The sequence below is a fragment of the Podarcis liolepis genome (assembly GCF_965112155.1).
Source record: "Podarcis liolepis genome assembly, chromosome: 4".
Classification (NCBI taxonomy): Eukaryota; Metazoa; Chordata; class Lepidosauria; order Squamata; family Lacertidae; genus Podarcis; species Podarcis liolepis.
The window spans coordinates 55,376,941-55,398,489 of NC_139558.1; the positions used below are offsets into that span (position 1 = coordinate 55,376,941).

Here is a 21,549-nt window from a genome sequence, read left to right on the forward strand (position 1 = left end):
AATCCGTTTAGCTTTGATTAGGAGTATTTTCTAAAAATGTGTGGAAGTCAGAGCAGTGAAAACTAACTCAGTATTGCTGTTGCACTTGAATATGTACTGGCAGTGTGGTTTTTATCTTCATTAATTTGTTTAGTAGGGAATGCAGATGATTAACCCTCAGTTGATAGAAATACTGACTTTCAATCTGGGTTTGAGATTAAATGTACATCTAGGAAGTGATGCAAATAAACCTGGTAGAAGTTATTAAGCATGGCACCATTTTCAAGTAAAAAAGGTGCACATAAGTTATCAAGGTGAAGGATACCCTACAATTAAAGATACAAAACCTGACAGTATGTTGGAACTAAGTAACCCCACAGTTTTAAGAACTTCAGTATTGTACCATCGTATGCATACCATAAAGAAGGCTGATCGCCGAAGAATTGATGCTTTTGAATTATGGTGCTGGAGGAGACTCTTGAGAGTCCCATGGACTGCAAGAAGATCAAACCTATCCATTCTTAAGGAAATCAGCCCTGAGTGCTCACTGGAAGGAGAGATCGTGAAGCTGAGGCTCCAATACTTTGGCCACTTCATAAGAAGAGAAGACTCCCTGGAAAAGACCCTGATGTTGGGAAAGATGGAGGGCACAAGGAGAAGGGGATGACAGAGGACGAGATGGTTGGACAGTGTTCTTGAAGCTACGAACATGAGTTTGATCAAACTGTGGGAGGCAGTGGAAGACAGGAGTGCCTGGCGTGCTCTGGTCCATGGGGTCATGAAGAGTTGGACATGACTAAACGAAAATGATGTATCACCATAGCAGTGCAATAATAAGTAATTACAAATTACATGTAATAACAAAAACATTTTATAGAACTGGCAGTCATAGTACATACTGCTTGAGCAATATATGCACCGTCACGTTTTGCAATGGCATGTGTAGGACAGAAAAACATTGCATAAAACAGCGTGGCTCTGATTTTCTGTCATTGCATTCACTCCAGAGATGACACATTTCTCTGTAGATGCTAGCAATGGAAAGCAGGCCTTCCGTTTCTGAGGCTGCCTGTCTTGATGTTCCAGGTAAGCTGACCATGTTTCTAGACACATCCCAAAGTTGGTATTGACCTTGGGGTAAGGCCTACTGAGAAGAAACATCTTTTGGGATGTTCACACCATTGTGGTTTGTTCAGCTTTCCCAAAACGTGCATTTAAACATATACTGTAAAGTATTTGGGAAAACAAACCCACCTTTGGCTACAGTTGGATCATGGAAGGGTATGAAAACCATCTTATGTCACCTTTAGTTTTATTATAATAAAGAACAATCTCAGGCTTGGCATTCTGGTCTGAAATTGCTCAATATGCATTGAAGGAAGGAGAATCACGGTCCTTTAACAGACATTAAAACTGCTGATGCTGACAATTCTCAGTAAGAAAGAACTGCGGGGTGGGGGGAGAGAGTGTTCTGGTTTTCAGTGTACCAGTCAGACCTAAGCTTTTCATTGCTAATTCCTTTGGTAATGGCATGAGGGTGAAAAAAGTCTCACTTTTATTCCATGCAGAACCCTGTAAATGAGTTGTTAGTTTCTGGTGGAATCATAACCAGAATTTTATGCCATGCTTGGGTACATATTGCCTCATTGGATGCCTTGCTCTGAATAGGACTAATTGTTTGTTACTGCAACATTATCATATGGCATGAAACATGGGAAGGATTTTGGTAAACATAAGCTACAGGACACACACAGGTTCCACATTCTCTCACACAGGTAATTGGGGGCTTTCTGAGGGCTTTATTGGTTCTTTTGAAGGAAGATATTTGATCATTACCCTTAAATCTGGCCTCTTGTTCAGAGTGACGTTGCTGATGGTTTGCATATATTTTGTAGATGAAATTGAGGCCACAAAGAGCCCCCAATCCAAATTTGTAAATTTTGTGCAAAATCTTACCAATGATTAAAACAACTAAGTTTTGCTGGGTAACTGAATGTTATAACTGGAAAACAAAGGTTTTTTAAAGTTATGTATATACTGGGGTTTTATAAGCTTATATAGTGATTTTGACTCCTGTAGATTATTCTGGGATGTTAATAAAAGTGAGTAATTTTAAACTGAGACTGAATCCTGAGATGGAGGGTGTATGTGTGTGTAGGCAGCTCATGTGTCTGGGAAGTAGATGGACAACCTGTTATAGATTGGATTGCAGTCGCCTTGAAGGAGTAGGTTCATAGTTTGAGGTACTCCTGGTTCCAGCATTGGCACTTGATGCTGGGTGGCATTGGTGGCACGTGGTGCCTTTTTCCAGCTATAGCTGCTTTGTCAGGTCCTGCTGTTTATGGACTGAGCTAGCCTGGCCACAGTAACTTACATACGCTGTTGAAAGCAGTATGACCTTGAATGCCAGTTGCTGGGAATTGCAAGTGAAGAGATCACTGCTGCATTCAGGTTCTGCTTTTTGGCTTTCCATAGGAATCTGGGTGGTCGCTGTGAGAACAGGATACTGGACTACATGGGCATTGGCCTGGATCTGCAGGCTCTTGTGTTCTTATGTTAACCTATGCATTAGTAAGGGGGCGCGGGGGGCGCTGTGGGTTAAACCACAGAGCCTAGGACCTGCCGATCGAAAGGTCGGCGGTTTGAATCCCCGCGGCGGGGTGAGCTCCCGTCGTTCGGTCCCAGCTCCTGTCTACCTAGCAGTTCGAAAGCACGTCGCTTTCTAGTGGAAAGGTAAACGGCGTTTCCGTGTGCTGCGCTGGTGCTGGCTCGCCAGATGCAGCTTAGTCACGCTGGCCACGTGACCCGGAAGTGTCTTCGGACAGCTCTGGCTCCCGGCCTCTTGAGCGAGATGAGCGCGCAACGCTAGAGTTGGACACGACTGGTCCTGATGGGCAGGGGTACCTTTACCTTTACCTTATGCATTAGTAATCTTTTGTTTGTATTATGTTCTGTATATGCTGCTATTTTTGAAGAAGCTGCAACTTTGGAAGCTGCAATTAATGCAGAATTCAGCCTTCAGAGTGCTGAGCAGTGTACCATTGTAACTGTATAACACGGGTTTTACAAGAATTGTACTGGTTGCCTGTACAGTGGTGCCTCGCAAGACTAAATTAATCCGTTCCGCGAGTCTCTTCGTCTTGCGGTTTTTTCGTCTTGTGAAGCACGGCTATTAGCGGCTTAGCGGCTTTAAGAAAAAGGAAACAAACTCGCAAGACGTTTCGTCTTGTGAAGCAAGCCCATAGGGAAATTCGTCTTGCGGAACGACTCAAAAAATGGAAAACTCTTTCGTCTTGCGCGTTTTTCGTCTTGCGAGGTACCACTGTATACTGCTGAAGATGTGTGACTTCTAGTAGAGTGGGGCAGGAAATATGAGCATGATGATGCCATGCATCTTCATCTACAGGATGCTACTGGGGAAAAGTGGGGATGTAGCTCTCAGCAAGCAGCCACGTGGCCCTTTTAATGTTTAATCTGATCCTAAAATGGTAAGGTTCTTAATTTTTATACAAGTATGTGATCTTATCCTGGCTTTATTCTTTCAGCAGTGGTTTGATAGTCTAGAAAGCCAAGGATATACCCTTTCTTTTTGTTCTCTGGTTCCCCCGTTGCGCAAAATGTACTTCTGTGATCATTGGGTTTTACCTCAGTTTGCTGAGAAACCTCTAGTTTCTCAGTGGTCCTGTTTTGGCTCTTGTTTTGTTGGTACTAAGCAACCTGAGTTTGCTATTAGGAATGTTGATTTTTTAAACTTGGTTTAGGAGTGAAGTACTTGCACTGACAGCCGTTATGTGATGGTGGACTGGTTTTGGACACAAACATAGGTAGCACAGGCAACACCTGTTTTGCATGGGAGTTCAGTTCCAAGTCATTGTGCATGTTGGCGGAGTACACAAAAACCTGCCCCATTCCGGCCACCCTGCCCCATTATGCCCCCTTTTCCTGCTACTTCTGGGTTTGCAGTGATGCACACAAAATGAGAGTTGCCTCTACTAATCTCTTACTTAGCTGAAGGTGGATGTCTTTTAACAGCATGGCTTTTTTACTTTGGCATTTGTATATTAATGTAAAACCATTGAATACTGTTCTTCTAGCCTCTAAATACCAACATGATATTACAAAAAGAGGGGGGAGCTGTAGACTTTAACAATAAATGTATAAATGAGAGCTTTGGTTGAGTTAATCCTTAGGCAGTTTTAGAGGACAAACTTAAGGACACAATTTATTGAGGCTATTTTGATTCAAGTGTGCTACTGTGAATGAATAAAAAGCTATTAAAGTAGCGAAGTAAGGTATAAGAAAATAAGGGATTGAAATTATACTTGTTCTTTTTTGTCTGTGTTTTGTTTGTTTTTCTTTTGTATATAATTTCTGAAACTTCAATAAATATCTATTAAAAAAATAAAAATAAAAAGCTATTAAAGTAAACTTTTGTCTAACAATGTGTGGTAGCTTTTTAATTATTTACAGTGTATGAGGATCTTGTATCAATATTTATTATGGATTTAGACTGGCAAGTTATAACTGGGGATTTGTCTAAATCTTAGTCTTGCTTCTAACTGTTCTGCTGAAATTTGGTGCCTCTCTTTCTGTTGAATCTCTTCCTTTCTGATATTGTTTTCTTGTTAGCTGGCCTCTTTTCCCCAAGAGGATATACAGCAGCATGTCTGGAAACTAGCATCATTACTGTCTTCATTTTTTCCTAAATGCCTGCTTCCATTATATATTGCGGCATTATATATTACGAAAGTTACAAAACATCCCTACATAGTGGAGGGAAGGGAGGTTTTTTATAACCTCATGGCATATACAAGCTCTGCAACCCTAGTTTCCCCACTCCCAGGAGACAAAGCTCTTAGGAACTTGAGCCGGCCAATTGACACTTCTTTCTCTCTTCCTCACCTGCCATCTTGGCATTCTGGATGTCTTGGAAGCTCAGAAACCATTGGCAGCCTGTTTTCTGGGTTTTGAATTCTTTTTATTGTTAGTTTAGTTTACAAACCTAAATACTTCTGTGTTCCTAGGGAGTCCCCAGAATATGTAGAAACCTATATCTTGTTTTTGGTTGGTCCCATTTCACCTCCAAACTGATAGGCACTTGATTATTTGAGGGAACCTTTGGGACAAAACATTGCAGTGCCTAGTGCTTTTGTTCAGACTTCCAGCTGCTCCCCCTCAGCATTCTGTGGCAACTGAGCATGTTCAGTCCTCAGTGAGCTGTGTTTCCTTTTTTTGGGTGGGGTGAGGGTGGAGATTGCCTCCTTAATTCCCCCCCAAAAATATATATTTTGGGACTCCTGCACCCTCTCATGTGAGTTCCTGTTGTTTTATTAATTCATTATTTATAAGATTTCTATCCTGCTCTTTCAATTGAATGATCCTCAAAGCAGATTCTAGTATATTAAAATAAAACATTCATACAAAAACATAAAAACCCTTCACAACCCATCAGCCCTTTGTCCCCTGTCTGCTGGTAAATGCCAGAAGGTGCTTCTTTTCAGCTCTGCAGTCCCAGGTGAACAGGGAGTTGGAGCAGTGTGTCCTTTTTGGCAGGGTAGGGGAAACATGCTCCCTGTCATTGCTTCTTTGAAGGCAGATGGATGAGGAACACAATGGACAACGGGCGTACACCTGCAGTCCCCAGAGTGGTGGCAGAGACTAGAGTGCATTTTGACTACAAAAGTCTGGAGAATTGCCTGAGATACAGGTTTCAGCTTCATATGAAGAGCACAGAATAGTCTGATCAGCCATTTTTATAACATTTTATGGGTGCAGTTTGGAACATATGCCACTTTCTAAGTGTGACATAATTTCAGAAATAGCTTTACAACTTGCACTGTTATTTGAACTATGGTAATTAGTTTTTAGTTCTGGAGCTATTTAGCATTTAACTGTGATGGAAAAAGTTCATCAAAAGGTGTGTAGTAACAAAGTTGCATTTCAGTTACTTGTGTTTTACGATTTTTGGTTTCTCTTCTTCTCTCCATCCCACCATGTTAGCTCTTCTCATTGATGGAGATGAAACCTCCTATTTCTCGTGCAAAGATGATTCTTATTACTAAAGCTGCCATCAAAGCTATTAAGGTGAGATAGTAAAGAGTATTTATTTTATTTTGTACAAAATTTTAAAAGGTTTGAACATTTGTAGCATGTTCTGTGTTTTTTCAAAGATCACATGGACTGAGAGTCATTCTCACTTACTAATATTTTACAGATACTGAATAATTTTAATTATAATGCTTTTAATGTATACTTTTATCACTGTCAAAATAATTTTTAAAAATAACTCCATTTCAAACACTCCTTTGAGATGATTTTGAGATAGTTATAAATGCAGGTTGGGACTAGTTTAATAAAATGACCTATGATATATTTCCTTCTGCTTAGTTTGATATGAGTTTATATGCTAATGTTTAAGGTAAACAAATTCACATTTCTTAAACATATGAAATCAAACATTTCAAATGTTCTTTGATTCTCTTTCAGCTTTACAAACACGTAGTCCAGATTGTAGAGAAGTTTATAAAAAAGGTAAATGAAATATTTATTAACTTGTATATACAGATGATTCAGCAATTTACATTCTCCCCCCCCAAAAAAAATGGTTTGTTTTTTTTAGAGCAGACACAATCAAAATATGTGCATCTAGCAGTTCTATGGGAAATCACTCAGCAACTGCATATATTAATTATGGCAATGGTAATAGCTCCATAACTGTGCAGAAAGATAGCATATTACATGGGGATTTGTTCTGGGGGATTGTAGGTAAAGCCAAAATTGTGTAGTTGGAAAAATCACAAAACCACTCCCGTGTGATCATTCGTACTTTTTGGAAGCATGGGCCTTCCACCCCCCCCCCCCAAACAAGGCAAGATCTTGCAGGAGCTTCCCAGAGTGAGATCTTCCCAGAGCCTAGCAAGCAAGACTCTCTGCCTTCTGTGCTTTAACTTGTGTGATACCAGCTGGCTGGCCGCCAAGCATGTAAAGTTTTGATCATGCAAGTTAAATGTGCACAGGTTGCAACTTTGCTGTTTGGGTTTGTTTGTTTGTTTGTTTGTTTGGGAGAATTAGCTAATTCTAACCACCACTAAACTAATACACAACACACCTGCAAGAAGAAGTAAGCACACAAGGCATAAGAGGAGATGAGGAAGTTTAGCCTGCCTAGATTGGGAGCTGGAAAACGAATTGCAAAGCTTGTGTATGGATCTCCCCTTCTTGCATCTCTAGATGCCAGAAAACTTTGATGTTACTGAGTTTTTGGGACATAGGGCCTCTATACTTGACCTTAGCTGTGTCAATTCTGCCTGTGATCTAGGTAACATGCAACTAATACGAAGGCAGGGCATGTTGGGGCAGGCTTAGTCTGCTTCTTCTATTGTACATTGATTATTTATTTTGGTGAGAGTCTTTTTGAACTGCCAAGTCATTTAAAAACATTTGGTGATGTACATTCAAACATTGTAGTTATGACATCATTATAAAAAATAACCATCACTGAGTCAAATTAATGTATATTCATAGGCATATTTTTAAAGTGCATATCTTGCCTGATATGTGACTGGATTTCTGAGATCAGTGTTTAAAAAGTGAATAGCACTTACGTTCAAATTCCAGGAAATATAGTGGAATGTCTATAGTGTTGTATGGCACCTGCTAGTTTGTTTTCCTTTCCCCCGCTTTCTGGACTTTTAACTTCATGCTAATATGATCATACAGAGCTTACTGTTAGGATTTATAAAATGTATATTACTTATATGACTTTCTGTCTGTCTCTCTCTTTAGTGTAAACCAGAATACAAAGTTCCTGGATTGTATGTTATTGACTCTATTGTTCGTCAGTCTCGTCATCAATTTGGAACCGATAAGGATGTTTTTGGGCCAAGATTCTGTAAAAATATAACAGCCACATTCCAGTATTTATATCTCTGTCCAACAGAAGACAAGGTATAACTCAACTTCTTGTAGCATTTTGACTTGGGTGTGTGTGTGTGTGTGTGTGTGTGTGAGAGAGAGAGAGAGAGAGAGAGAAATGAATATCTTCTGATCCTACTATATTTGGTCTACCCTGTCCAAATACACATTGTTGTTGGATACTATTTCTGAATGAGGCCTTGATGTTGAATGTTTCTTTTCTAGTTGGCTTTTAAATTTTTGAGGCCCTTCTTCCTCACCACTTCATGACTAAAAGCTCTTATGGAGGAACTTTTCTCTTCTGTGTAGAAAGCCATGTGAGCTGGATTTTATTCTATTTGATAGTAAAGCTGCAACACAAACTAGATGTGGCTGGTGACTTAGAACAGGCTTGGGTTCCTGCTGCTTGTATGTATTATGCTGACAAAACTGATTCCCACGTCTAGAATAGAATAAAGTAGCCATCATTTACTAAGTTCGGAGGTCCATAAAGTGTGTCATGAAAAATATTGTATGGGATTTGATCTCTCCATTCCTTCTCACTCTTGCTCATGTCCACAGTCATTTCCTGGAGAAGTCACAAAATGTTACAAAGCATAGGAAACAAAGTATAAAAGTTTTGTACTGTACTAATCTCTTTTTTTGTGTGTGTGCATGCAAGGACTAGGGCCTTGTTCAGATGGCATTTTTGTGCTCTCATCTTTGTGCATTGTGAGATTGATTGGTTTCATGCACCTTGTTTTGTCTCCCTGAACAGAAGATATCTGAACTCGGATGTCTCACATTTGTTTAGGTGATAGGAAACAAAGTGCATGTGTCCATTACCTGATCTCATGATGTATAAAACTGAAGCGGGGGACAGTATTGTCTGAACACTGCCTAAGCTTTGATTAAGCAAATGAAGATTTTTTAAAGTGTACTTACACATCTCTTCTTTGAACAGAGTAAGATAGTTCGTGTCCTCAACTTATGGCAGAAAAATGGAGTGTTTAAAATAGAAATAATTCAACCTCTCCTCGACATGGCAGCAGGAGCTAGCAGTACTGCTTCAATGACTGAAGATACTACTAATAATGAAGGTAGGAAATCTTAGTTAAAACATTATTTTCTGTTATGGGCCTATGTTGTCAAACTCAGACTTTATTTGCTTTAATCTGCATAAAATGGGCTGAATTAATTGCAAGCAAAAGTTGGAGATAGATTTTTGTTGTTGTAACTCTTGGTGTTAAAAATATGATAAAGTTCATGTTTTGGCTAAGTGATTGTATTATAGAATAAGAGCGCTGTGAAGAGCCTTTTGGTTGACTGTCTTATTCATGTGTATGTTTAGGATTGTACTGTGAAAACATTTTTTTTGTTCTTCCCATGTTTTGAATAGAATTATTTCTACCCATTGCTGTGTTCTTGATGAGTCTGGCTGAAAATATTAAGATGGCCTAATAAATAAAATACACAATGATTTGGATACTATACAGCATATTCTGTTACCAGAAATGGTTTGTCATTTTGCCTTGACATTTAGGCATCCATGTATAAGTGGGGCACCCCTTAGATTGCTCAGTAGTTAAGCAATATCACTTGCTCCTGCAGTATCACAATATCACATTTAGGATCAGAATATCACAGGGAAATTACTGGTCCTCAAATAGTATTTTCTACCACTGTGAAGGGACTCGGGTGGCGCTGTGGGTAAAACCTCAGCGCCTAGGACTTGCCGATCGTCAGGTCGGCGGTTCGAATCCCCGCGGCGGGGTGCACTCCCGTTGCTTGGTCCCAGCGCCTGCCAACCTAGCAGTTTGAAAGCACCCCCGGGTGCAAGTAGATAAATAGGGACCGCTTACTAGCGGGAAGGTAAATGGCGTTTCCGTGTGCTGCGCTGGCTCGCCAGATGCAGCTTGTCACGCTGGCCACGTGACCCGGAAGTGTCTTTGGACAGCGCTGGCCCCCGGCCTCTTAAGCGAGATGGGCGCGCAACCCCAGAGTCGGACACGACTGGCCCGTACGGGTAGGGGGTACCACTGTGAAATGTCCTTCCCTCTGCCATATGTGAACCATAATCTGTTACATGTTTCTGGCATCTTGTGTTGACATACCTTTTTGCCCAGGCTTTCCCTGGTCCATAAGATTGAATCCTGTTATTTCTGAAATTCTTTTTTTATCTTTTCCTGTTGTTTGTGTTTGTGTTTGTTTTAATACTGCTTTGCTACTGTTTTATTTTCATGATATTTTTGTATACCACTTAGAGATGTTTAAATAGTAAGCACTTTAAAAATGCTAATGGACAAAACACCTCTAGAGATGTATATAACTCTAGTATTTTATATGTTGTGGTATACAAATTGCTGCAAATACATTAATAATATTGGGGTGTGTGTGTAATAGTATATTATCCATAAACGGTTTAGCAGCTCTCCATATATCCATTCAATCATCAGTATTCTTTATAAAGGTTCCCCCCCCCCCCGCAAATTTGGCTTCCCTGAACTTTGTCATCAAGGTTTTCTATAAAGAAGTATGATTACTGAAATACAGAGAAAGAGAGAAAGTTAGGAGTTTATATGGGACTGTGGATGAAACTAGACATGACAATAATCATGCAAAAAGAAGTTTTGTGTTTTAAGAAACAGCACCATGAAATATAGCCGTGAGTGGGCTCAGAATTAGATCGAGGCTTTGGTGGGGAGATTTAACTCTTTGCCTCTGCTGTAGTCCTAATCATTGCCCCCACTCATCTCTGGCTGCTGTTTACTGTACAGAACACAATTATGTAACTACCACTTGCATGATTATTGTCAAATTTAGTTTGGCCCTAAGAATATTTAGCATATACTTACAGCCATATATTCACCTGGCCCTAAAACAATAACAAATTATTTATACCCTTCCCCTCTGGTTGGGTTTCCCCAGCCACTCTGGCGGCTTCCAAAAAATACTCAAAATACAATAAAATACATACTTTGTGTTGTGGCATGCAGGGCAGGAGGGTGTTTGGCAATGAAGCATTGCCACATGATGTCTCATTTTGAGCATTCTGCCCGTGGAATTAAAAAAAACAACTTGCTGGCCATATTTGCGAATGTCTACAGACTGACCACCCAAGTTTTGATTTTTAAAAACTTGCATTATAGTGTAAAAGTGCAATGCTATCAGTGGGAATTGTTGAAATCTTAACGTTGCATTTAAATTTATTTTATAGGTTCACCACCTCCTGCCACAGTGATTCCATCTGAGCCTCTTCAAGTTGCTTCCAACTCAGTACCTGCTGTGCCGCAATTGCCCAGTTCTGATGCCTTTGCAGCTGTAGCCCAGTTATTTCAGACAACACAAGGACAACAGGCAAGCAGAGACTTTTTGTTCAAAAATACAGAATTCAAATTAAGATAAGATTGTTATCTAATGCAGAATATATAACTATTCTATTTTAAAACCATTAATTAGTGGAAATTTGTTAGATAATAATAATAATAATAATAATAATAATAATATATATATATATATATATATATATATATATATATATATATATATATTTGTTTTCGTAGATTTTCACGGGTACAGGAATGCAGGTTTTGGTGTCCTCGGGTGTCTTCCCGTGTAAAAGTTGGGGTGTCTAGGCGACGTTTCGACGAGGTCTCACTCGTCATCTTCAGGCTGGTGCTTTCGGCTTCTTGTTACTGGAACAGAGCGGGATCTCAGTGTTTGAGTTCCTATAAATACTGTAGAGGGGTGTGGTGTATTGCCTCAAAAGTTCTGGGCAGAGGGGAAGTTCCCAGGCTAGTGTTCTTTTCTTCTTTTGTTCCTTAATTACTTGAGGGATATCTTGAGTGATTTCTTGAGTGATATTCTGAGTACCACTTAGGTGGGTCATTAGGTGTGGATTAGTTGCTAAAGCCTTCGTGTCTTGACCTCTTGAATTTGTGAAGAGTTTTTCTGGGAAGATGGCTGTACTGCACTTAGTTGTGCTTTGGCTTGGCTTCGTGTATAGGGGCGAGCTGTGGTTTTGTGCCCTGTGCCAGCCAGATCTGTGTAGGGATTGCAGGGGGGTGCAGCATCCGGAGTTGCCACTATGGTTTGGTTACTGGATGGTGTCTGTAATTTATCTGTGGAGAGGGTCTGGGTTTGGGTCTGGTGTGGTTGATTGGTGGTGGCGTTCTGTGTGCCTCTGGATCTGGTGTCGGTTTTTGTGGGGAGGGCTAATTTCCAGATGTCTGGCAGGCGGGACGTGTCGTCACGCTTGTTCATGTTGTGAGGGTGTTTCTCTATCTCGATGGCTTCCATGATTATTCTCTTGTGGTGATGTTCCATGTTAAAGAGCAATTTGGAATCTGCAAAATTAATTTCGTGTCCTGTTTCTTTCATGTGTTGGAAAAGAGAGGAAGATTTTTCTTCTTTTTTGACGGCATTCTTGTGTTCTGCGATACGTGCATTTATTCGTCTGTTTGTTTGTCCAATGTACGTGGCTGGGCAGACTTTGCAGGCCAAGACCCTCATCTCCAGAACCAAACGCCTGGCTGACAAAGACCACTTGACAACTGAGTTACAGAATCTCTCAAATGTGTTAATCGCCAATGGATACCAGCAAAACAGGGTTAAGAAGCTAATCCAAAAAGAAACACCCCCCAAAAACCAAGACACGGAAGAAAACAATGGCATGGCCCTCCTTCCTTATATCAAGGGCACTACAGATAAAATTAGCAAAATCCTCCATAAACACAATATCAAAACAGCCTTTTGCACCAACCAAAAAATAGCCAATATCCTCAGAAACCCCAAAGATAAAATCCAGTTGGAAAACCAAGGGGTCTATGAAATACCCTGCAAAGTCTGCCCAGCCACGTACATTGGACAAACAAACAGACGAATAAATGCACGTATCGCAGAACACAAGAATGCCGTCAAAAAAGAAGAAAAATCTTCCTCTCTTTTCCAACACATGAAAGAAACAGGACACGAAATTAATTTTGCAGATTCCAAATTGCTCTTTAACATGGAACATCACCACAAGAGAATAATCATGGAAGCCATCGAGATAGAGAAACACCCTCACAACATGAACAAGCGTGACGACACGTCCCGCCTGCCAGACATCTGGAAATTAGCCCTCCCCACAAAAACCGACACCAGATCCAGAGGCACACAGAACGCCACCACCAATCAACCACACCAGACCCAAACCCAGACCCTCTCCACAGATAAATTACAGACACCATCCAGTAACCAAACCATAGTGGCAACTCCGGATGCTGCACCCCCCTGCAATCCCTACACAGATCTGGCTGGCACAGGGCACAAAACCACAGCTCGCCCCTATACACGAAGCCAAGCCAAAGCACAACTAAGTGCAGTACAGCCATCTTCCCAGAAAAACTCTTCACAAATTCAAGAGGTCAAGACACGAAGGCTTTAGCAACTAATCCACACCTAATGACCCACCTAAGTGGTACTCAGAATATCACTCAAGAAATCACTCAAGATATCCCTCAAGTAATTAAGGAACAAAAGAAGAAAAGAACACTAGCCTGGGAACTTCCCCTCTGCCCAGAACTTTTGAGGCAATACACCACACCCCTCTACAGTATTTATAGGAACTCAAACACTGAGATCCCGCTCTGTTCCAGTAACAAGAAGCCGAAAGCACCAGCCTGAAGATGACGAGTGAGACCTCGTCGAAACGTCGCCTAGACACCCCAACTTTTACACGGGAAGACACCCGAGGACACCAAAACCTGCATATATATATATATATATATATATATGCAGGTTTTGGTGTCTTCGGGTGTCTTCCCGTGTAAGAGTTGGGGTGTCTAGGCGACGTTTCGACGAGGTCTCACTCGTCATCTTCAGGCTGGTGCTTTCGGCTTCTTGTTACTGGAACAGAAGAAGCCGAAAGCACCAGCCTGAAGATGACGAGTGAGACCTCGTCGAAACGTCGCCTAGACACCCCAACTCTTACACGGGAAGACACCCGAAGACACCAAAACCTGCATTCCTGTACCCGTGAAAATCTACGAAAGCAAATATATATATATCCCACCCATCTGGCTGGGATTCCTCAGCCACTCTGGGCGGCTTCCAAAAAAATATTAAAATACAGTGGTCTGTTAAACATTAAAAGCTTCCCCTAAACAGGGCTGCCTTCAGATGTCTTCTAAAAGTCTGGTAGTTGTTCTTCTCTTTGACATCTGGTGGGAGGGCGTTCCACAGGGCGGGTGCCACTACCGAGAAGGTCCTCTGCCTGGTTCCCTGTAACTTGGCTTCTCGCATTGAGGGAACTGATAGAAGGCCCTGGGTGCTGGACCTCAGTGTCCGGGCAGAACGATGGGGTGGAGACGCTACTTCAGGTATACTGAACCGAGGCCTTTTTGGGCTTTAAAGGTCAGCACCAACACTTTGAATTGTGCTCGGAAACGTACTGGGAGCCAATGTAGATCTTTCAAGATCTTTATGTGGTCTTGGCGGCCGCTCCCAGTCACCAGTCTAGCTGCCGCATTCTGGATTAGTTGTAGTTTCTGGGTCACCTTCAAAGGTAGCCCCACATAGAGCACATTACAGTAATCCAAGTGAGAGATAACTAGAGCATGCACCACTCTGGCGAGACAGTCCACGGGCAGATAGGGTCTCAGCCTGCATACCAGATGGAGCTGGTAAACAGCTGCCCTGGACACAGAATTGACCTGCACCTCCATGGACAGCTGTGAGTCCAAAATGACTCCCAGGCTGCACACCTGGTCCTTCAGGGGCGCAGTTACCCAATTCAGGACCAGGGAGTTGTCCACACTTGCCCGCCTCCTGTCCCCCCCAAAACAGTACTTCTGTCTTGTCAGGATTCAACCTCAATCTGTTAGCCACCATCCATCCTCCAACCGCCTCCAGACACTCACACAGGACCTTCACCGCCTTCGCTGGTTCTGATTTGAAAGAGAGGTAGAGCTGGGTATCATCCACATATTGATAAACACTGAACCCAACCCCCCTAATGATCTCGCCCAGCGGCTGCATGTAGATGTTGAAAAGATGTTGAATTGCATTAGTGAATAGTGAAATCAATATTTCTGCTGTTTACTGATCACATCTGGTCTGAAAATAAATCATGCATATGTATAACATGTCTGACCTTTGTCTGCTTGAGTAAGAAATGTCCTTTCTATTCTCTTGCCAGCTGTCTACTCTTCTGCATAGCACTAGCACTTCTCTTAAGGACTAGTAGACTTTTAAGTGCAGAAGAGAGAGTGTGAATATGCTGGTGTGATCATCAGTGCTTTACTAGGTTTCCATGCAAAGCTCTCTTTTGTGGCTGTCTATTGTGGCTACCTCTGTGCTCCCTTATAGCTTTAAGAACACAGAGCAGAGGAGGAGCCACAAGAGCAGCTGCCTTGTACCATAATACCCACCAGGCATAGCAGTAACTAGTGCCTGATTGGAGGGTGGGGAGAGCAGATATCCACCCATTGGAAGGCATCAATTGTTGTACATTTATTACGCCTCTGATGTTTTCACAGTCATTCTTAAGAAGATATTAATAGTTGCAGTTTCATTATTTTAGCTCCAACAGATTCTGCAGACTTTTCAGCAGCCTCCGAAACCTCAATCTCCTGTGATAGATAACAATGTAATGGCTCAGGTCCATGCTATTACTGCCCAGCTGCAGACTACAGCAACACAACCATCCGAACAAAAACATGATTTCTCAGCACCTGAGCAAAAGACATCTTTTGATAAGGTAATATTTTTCTTATACTGAAAAGGAATTTACTTGATGATTTGTTTTTTGTCGAATGCCATGCCAAATTATTGTTTCATGCTATGAGAACAAGTATTCAGGGAGTCTTGATTCAACCTCCACTGCATGTGACATTTCCTTTCCCCCTTTCTGGTTTCTGGTGAACCATACTTTGGTATGCAAAACTTAAAATGATCTTACATTGTCAGTGGTACTTCTATTGTTTACTTGTCTTTCATTAATTACTGAAGAAAATAGAGTTGGCTCAATGTAATATGTTTCAGAAGCTGTTGGATCGATTTGACTATGATGATGAACCAGAAGCAGTAGAAGACACCAAGAAAGAGGAACCAACAGCTCCTGCAATCTCTCAACCAACATTGTAAGATTTATGAGTCAGAGCAGTAAATGCTAAAATTTAAGGTGATGTTGTAGAAGTGTAATGTTGCATATATAGGTTCTCTTCATTAGACTTCATTTTTTGAACTCTTTTATTATGCAATATTTGATATGCATCAGTTCGCTAAGCAAAACAAAAAGCCCCTATCCTGCAGTTACAGTTGAATATTACCGCCTCAGCTTTAAAAATACTTAAATAGTGCCATCATTATAACAGCTAGAATACTGTTTCCATCCCTAGTGAGTCTGCAGTCTAGAGTCTTGACAAAGAAAAGCAACAGAAGGAGGGGAGCAAAGAGGGGAAGTTTGTATTCATGGAAAAAATGCATGGGGAGGGGAACACTGATGGCAGCCTGGGTTACTGTACTAAATTTTATGTCCTTAAAACGCTGCTTTAAAATCTCATATTTATTGCTCAGTGGTTTTCCGGGTGAAGGTATGCAGCAACAAGTTTATGCCCAGCTCCCAAATATAGACCAGTATCAGCAACGAGTGCTTGGAATGCAACAGGAACCTATGCTTCACCAGGTATTGGAAACATTTCCCTTATGCACAGTACTTAATAATTAGACATGCAGTACTTTGAAAGCTTGTTCTTGATTTTAAATTAATGGAAAATACCTATATATTCTTTTTTCCACAAGGTCCCACTTCCTCCAAATGGACAAATGCCAAGTTATGGACTTCTACCTGCACCACAGTTTCCTCCCATGGCTCAGCCTGGGATGCAACCCTCACCCCAGGTGCAACAACCTTTCCAGCCTTCTTTTCCAGCACAAAATGAACCACATACACAGAAACATACACATCAGCAGGTAAATAGCTTGCTACCTTTCCCCCCAGCCCTAATGCCATATGTTGCACCCAGGAAGAAATCTCAGGACTGTTCACAAGAGTTCCATAGTGTATGCTTTGGTCACTGTTTCTTACTCTATTTTAATTTATCTGGATGTGTTTGTCACATTAGATTTCCAGTACAGGTTAGACTCCTTTCGAGTACTGAGTTTTAGTATGTTTAGTGACCCAAAGTGGTGGCGGCAGAACATTATGATGGTATGGTAGATTAATTGCTTAATCTTTTCAAAAATTTCTAATGTGCACTAGAATCTGTATACTTTAATATGTGCTTTGTGAAGGAATCTACAGTTATTGTATCTCCAATTTTAGTCCTTGATCAAAAAGGCAATATAGGCAGTATTCAGACAATTGTACTTTGGCTTAATAAGATGATACATGAACAAACATTTGGCAGTGCACAGACTCTTTATGCCTTTCCTTCATATGAACAAGCTAACAAACTAGAAAGTATTCTGTTGACTATAATCTCCTGTTTCGTTCAACCGAGGGAACAGTGGTTTAATGGTTTTGCAAAAAAACTTGCACACCTCTAACTTGCACAATCACAGCTTTACATATTTGCCGACCAGTTCGCTGCAAGCACACAAATGAAACACACACAAGCCAGAGAACTTTTAAAAAGTTATTTTGGTACCAGGTTTTCCCACTCTGGAAAGAGCTTTTAAGCTCTCCACCTTGCTTTTAAGCTCCCATGAGACCCTCCCAGAACCCCATAAGCAAGACGGAGAGCTTCTCTATGTGTGGAGCAATGTCTGCTCAGCGTGCCAGCATCGGACAGGTAGGGGTGCTTGCGCAATTCCCCCGAACATAACCCCCACACAAGTTGCGAGGCTACTGTAAATAGATTACATCTATGCCAGGATTTCACTGTCCAGTAACTGTAACAGAGCAGAAATCTCTTAATTGAACTGAGGTATCCATTACACTGCACTGAGTAGAAGTTTTCACTTTGTATAATTCTTTATTGGACAGAATCAGCAGGTAGTAAATTCTCACTTAAAGAAGTTAAACTTGCTCATTAGAAATACAAATACCTTATGTTACTTCAGATAATATAATACACCTGTTTTCAGCTCAAATTATATATGGATTAACAAGGGTGTTGGATATTCCTGTCAAGCTTACATGCTTTATTTTACAACTAATACTTTAGATAGAATGTGATTGGTTTAGCATTTTGCTGAAGCAAAATGATTGATTGATTTCTACCACTTACTAGTTTTCATTTGCTACAAGAGTTTATATCCAACTAAATTTATACTCTGAGTAGACCCAGTCAAATCAGTGAAATTAAGTTAATCATGACACCTGTTGCCCATTGATTCCAGTAGGTTTGCTCCAAATATTATTTAGTAAGATACATCCTTAACTATGTTAAAGTGGTTTAAACAGCATTTTCTTAAGGAATCATGTTTTTACAATCTGTACATTTATTTACATTTAAGTGAATATGAATTGTAATTTGAACCAAATGAAAATCTTTACATTTCAAATGCTGTCTAGTTTTAAATTTGAAACTGATCAAAAAGTGAAACTGAAGAACAGCTGTGGTAATATATCCTTGCCTCCCCCCCCTGCAGGAAATGGAAGTGGATCAGCCTCCTGTTCACGAAGGAAAGAGGCATGAGAGCAGAAAGTCAAGATCTAGATCTGCATCAAGGTAAGAAGTATCAATTACATGTACATTTATAATCCATTAATAGGTACTAGAGTGTATCCAGATACAGGAATAATGTAAAAATCTCAAAGCTGAAAGCTTTTAATCTCTTATCCTACATTCTTGTTATTTATGGTTTTACACTTTGCCATTCAGTAAGTGCTACATTCAAGAATAGATCATTTGCATTTTGTGATTTCATACAAGGCATACGTAGGGACAAATGGGGTGTGGTTTTTCTAAGGCAGGTTTGGCTTCTTAGAGGTGTTTTGTTTGCATTTTGGGGCAGTGATAGCCAGAAATAAAGATCTTAAAAGGGTAAGTTTTCACATTGCTCTCAAAGGACAAGCCTTACTATACAATAACAATTCTCAGATTTGGGGATGGGCAGAATTCAGTAGCAGCCAGCAAGTTACCTATGAATGTAAAACTTACTCTGTATTTTTAATATCTTCCTTGAATACTAGATCACCCAAAAGGAGAAGATCACGGTCTGGTTCTCGGACTAGAAGATCACGCCATCGCCGTTCCCGTTCCCGGGACAGGCGCCGCCATTCCCCTCGATCCCGATCCCAAGAAAGGCGTGAAAGGGAGAGAGAGAAAGAGCGCAGAGCAAAAGGCCTTCCTCCAATCAAAACAGAAACTGTTAGTGGTGAGTATTATTTCTGTCTTTCTTAGCAAGATGGAACAGTATTAATACATGCTGTCAAATGTGTTTTTGTCCTTGCTTTCTTTTTCTGGTAAGATAGCACTTCGGAACAGTAGGCAAAGTCAGAATGGCAAACTGATACTCTGCATCACTGTGTTAAATCCATTTTATTACTGAGCTGCAGTCCTTGGAAAGTTTGAGAGCCACCAGTGTAGTAAAACTAAGTACCGTATTTTTTGCTGTATAAGACTCACTTTTTCCCTCCTAAAAAGTAAGGGGAAATGTGTGCGTGTCTTATGGAGCGAATGCAGGCTGTGCAGCTATCCCAGAAGCCAGAACAGCAAGAGGGATTGCTGCTTTCACTGCACAGCGATCCCTCTTGCTGTTCTGGCTTCTGAGATTCAGAATATTTTTTTTTCTTGTTTTCCTCCTCCAAAAACTAGGTGCGTCTTTTGGTCTGGTGCGTCTTATAGAGCGAAAAATACGGTGTATATTTTTAAAAGATGGGCCAGAAATGCACAAATGTTCTTGTTAATTTCACCATGATTAGTAGTGTCCTGTTTTTGGCGATGATGAGAAGCTCTAGCCTCTCATTCTGAGTTTGGAAATGAGAGATGTCTCCTTCTGGAGGAGCTTTCCATTTGCTCAAGGGACTCTAGATCCTACCCATTCAGATTCATGTATACTTTTCAAATTATTGCTAGCTTGTGATTCAAGTTGCCAGTCATCTTTGACTTGTCACATTTTTAGTTTGCAGTACAACACTATGGGTAGGCCAGTTGGATAAACGAACATCGCAGCAGGATGTTGGAGGTCTCCTAGAAGAGTTTGGACCAATTGAATCTATAAATGTGAGTATGAAATAAAATACAAGTTACGAGAAAATAAAATCATCCAGCTGAAACCATTTTGAGTGATGCATGTAGTATTTTTTTGCAACACGTGCTAGCAAATTTGTATACTTGTTTAAAAACAAATTGAATACTTGTAACCAAAAAAATTGAGAGCTATGATTTTTTAAAAGCCAACATTTTAAATGTTCTGATGTGAGAAATTGCTGTAAACAGTACTGAATATTAGTAATAGATGCAGCAAACAAATAAAGTCCATAATCAACATTGTGTATTTCCTCGGGAACCTCTAAGAACTTAGAAATATTAAAAACATGCAAGTACCAGTTCTTCTCTTGCTGTACAGACATTGTATCTTGGTTTATATCAGGAGTAGAGAACTGGATCTGGCCAGTGGGCAGGATCCTTAGCTTCCCCAGCCCCGTGGGCCAACTTATCAGAGTTGAAGTCTATATAATCGCTGATTAGTAGCTACAGCAACCTACTTCATAGGTGTACCAATTGATGCTCCTAGCATGCCTTCGAAGGAGTTTGCTGTAATCGCCAATCAATTCCCTTGAAGTATATTTGGAGGAAGTGGTTTGGATTCAAACCGTAAATGGAGAATTTTTCCTTTGCAGATGTCTGGTATTGGCTGCACTGGTGAGTTCCCTATTGGAAACTGCCTAGTGCAGCTGACAGTAGAGTATGGGGGGGGGGTTGTTTTCTCCATTTTCAGAAAGCACTTTGGATTCACAGACTGACTTCAAAGGTGCTTGTTGCAGAGGAAAATTGCTCTGTTTGGAGGTAGTGAGTTGAAGTCAAACCTATTCCTGCCAAGTGAAGAGGGAGCTGCACCATGAGGATGAAGTCATGTGTTTGTTGAGTGGACATGGTTTGTGGCAAATGGCCTTGCAGACCAAACTGAGACCTTTGGCAATTAGGGTTGAGGGCTAGAGGTTTCTCTCCACTGATTTATGCCTTAAACGGAAATAAGGCACACATTCAAACAAATTTCTTGTGACTTTGCACTTTTTCCTTGAAAAATTTATGGGAATTCCTGTTGAATAGTAGTGCAATGTTTTTATTTTTACAACAGATGATACCACCAAGGGGATGTGCCTATATTGTAATGGTGGAAAGACAAGATGCATACCGTGCTCTTCAGAAACTGAGTCGTGGGAACTTTAAAGTGAATCAGAAATTTATAAAGGTATTGGATATATTTTTCAATAAAAATTTAACTTATAGGATACAATTTTCCCCTCAACCTCCTCCCCAAAGATTTCTATGGGATAATATTTTCAAGAGGGAAGAGATGAAGGAGCACTTTCATTGTAAAAACAGAAATTGGTTTTGCTGCAGACACCATTGTCATCCATAGCAATCAATTAATCCAGAGGGGTTTTGGAAAAAATATTTGGTAGCAGTAAGAAAAACCCCATTCAGCTCAGGTTGGGGGGAATGTTTATTTATGATAACTATGTGGTGGATGAGCCAAGTGGTAAGCTCCTACGAACAGAACGGATCACCATGTTATTTG

At 40.7% G+C, this 21,549-nt stretch overlaps 1 protein-coding gene across 2 annotated transcripts in view; it reads left to right on the forward strand.

Annotated features, from left to right (window-relative positions):
* SCAF4 (SR-related CTD associated factor 4) overlaps positions 1-21,549 on the forward strand; it is a 46,760-nt gene that overhangs the window by 9,374 nt on the left and 15,837 nt on the right. The window contains exons 2-14 of one of the 2 annotated variants that reach the window (XM_083500332.1): positions 5,980-6,063; positions 6,466-6,510; positions 7,765-7,926; positions 8,837-8,972; positions 11,090-11,229; positions 15,437-15,613; positions 15,901-15,995; positions 16,432-16,540; positions 16,657-16,827; positions 18,451-18,530; positions 18,995-19,179; positions 19,927-20,027; positions 21,106-21,219. In XM_083500332.1, the coding sequence (XP_083356458.1) occupies positions 5,980-6,063; positions 6,466-6,510; positions 7,765-7,926; positions 8,837-8,972; positions 11,090-11,229; positions 15,437-15,613; positions 15,901-15,995; positions 16,432-16,540; positions 16,657-16,827; positions 18,451-18,530; positions 18,995-19,179; positions 19,927-20,027; positions 21,106-21,219 (1,599 nt within the window). Of the gene's footprint in view, positions 1-5,979; positions 6,064-6,465; positions 6,511-7,764; positions 7,927-8,836; positions 8,973-11,089; positions 11,230-15,436; positions 15,614-15,897; positions 15,996-16,431; positions 16,541-16,656; positions 16,828-18,450; positions 18,531-18,994; positions 19,180-19,926; positions 20,028-21,105; positions 21,220-21,549 lie in introns of both variants that reach the window. The other variant, XM_083500331.1, reaches the window with a different exon arrangement.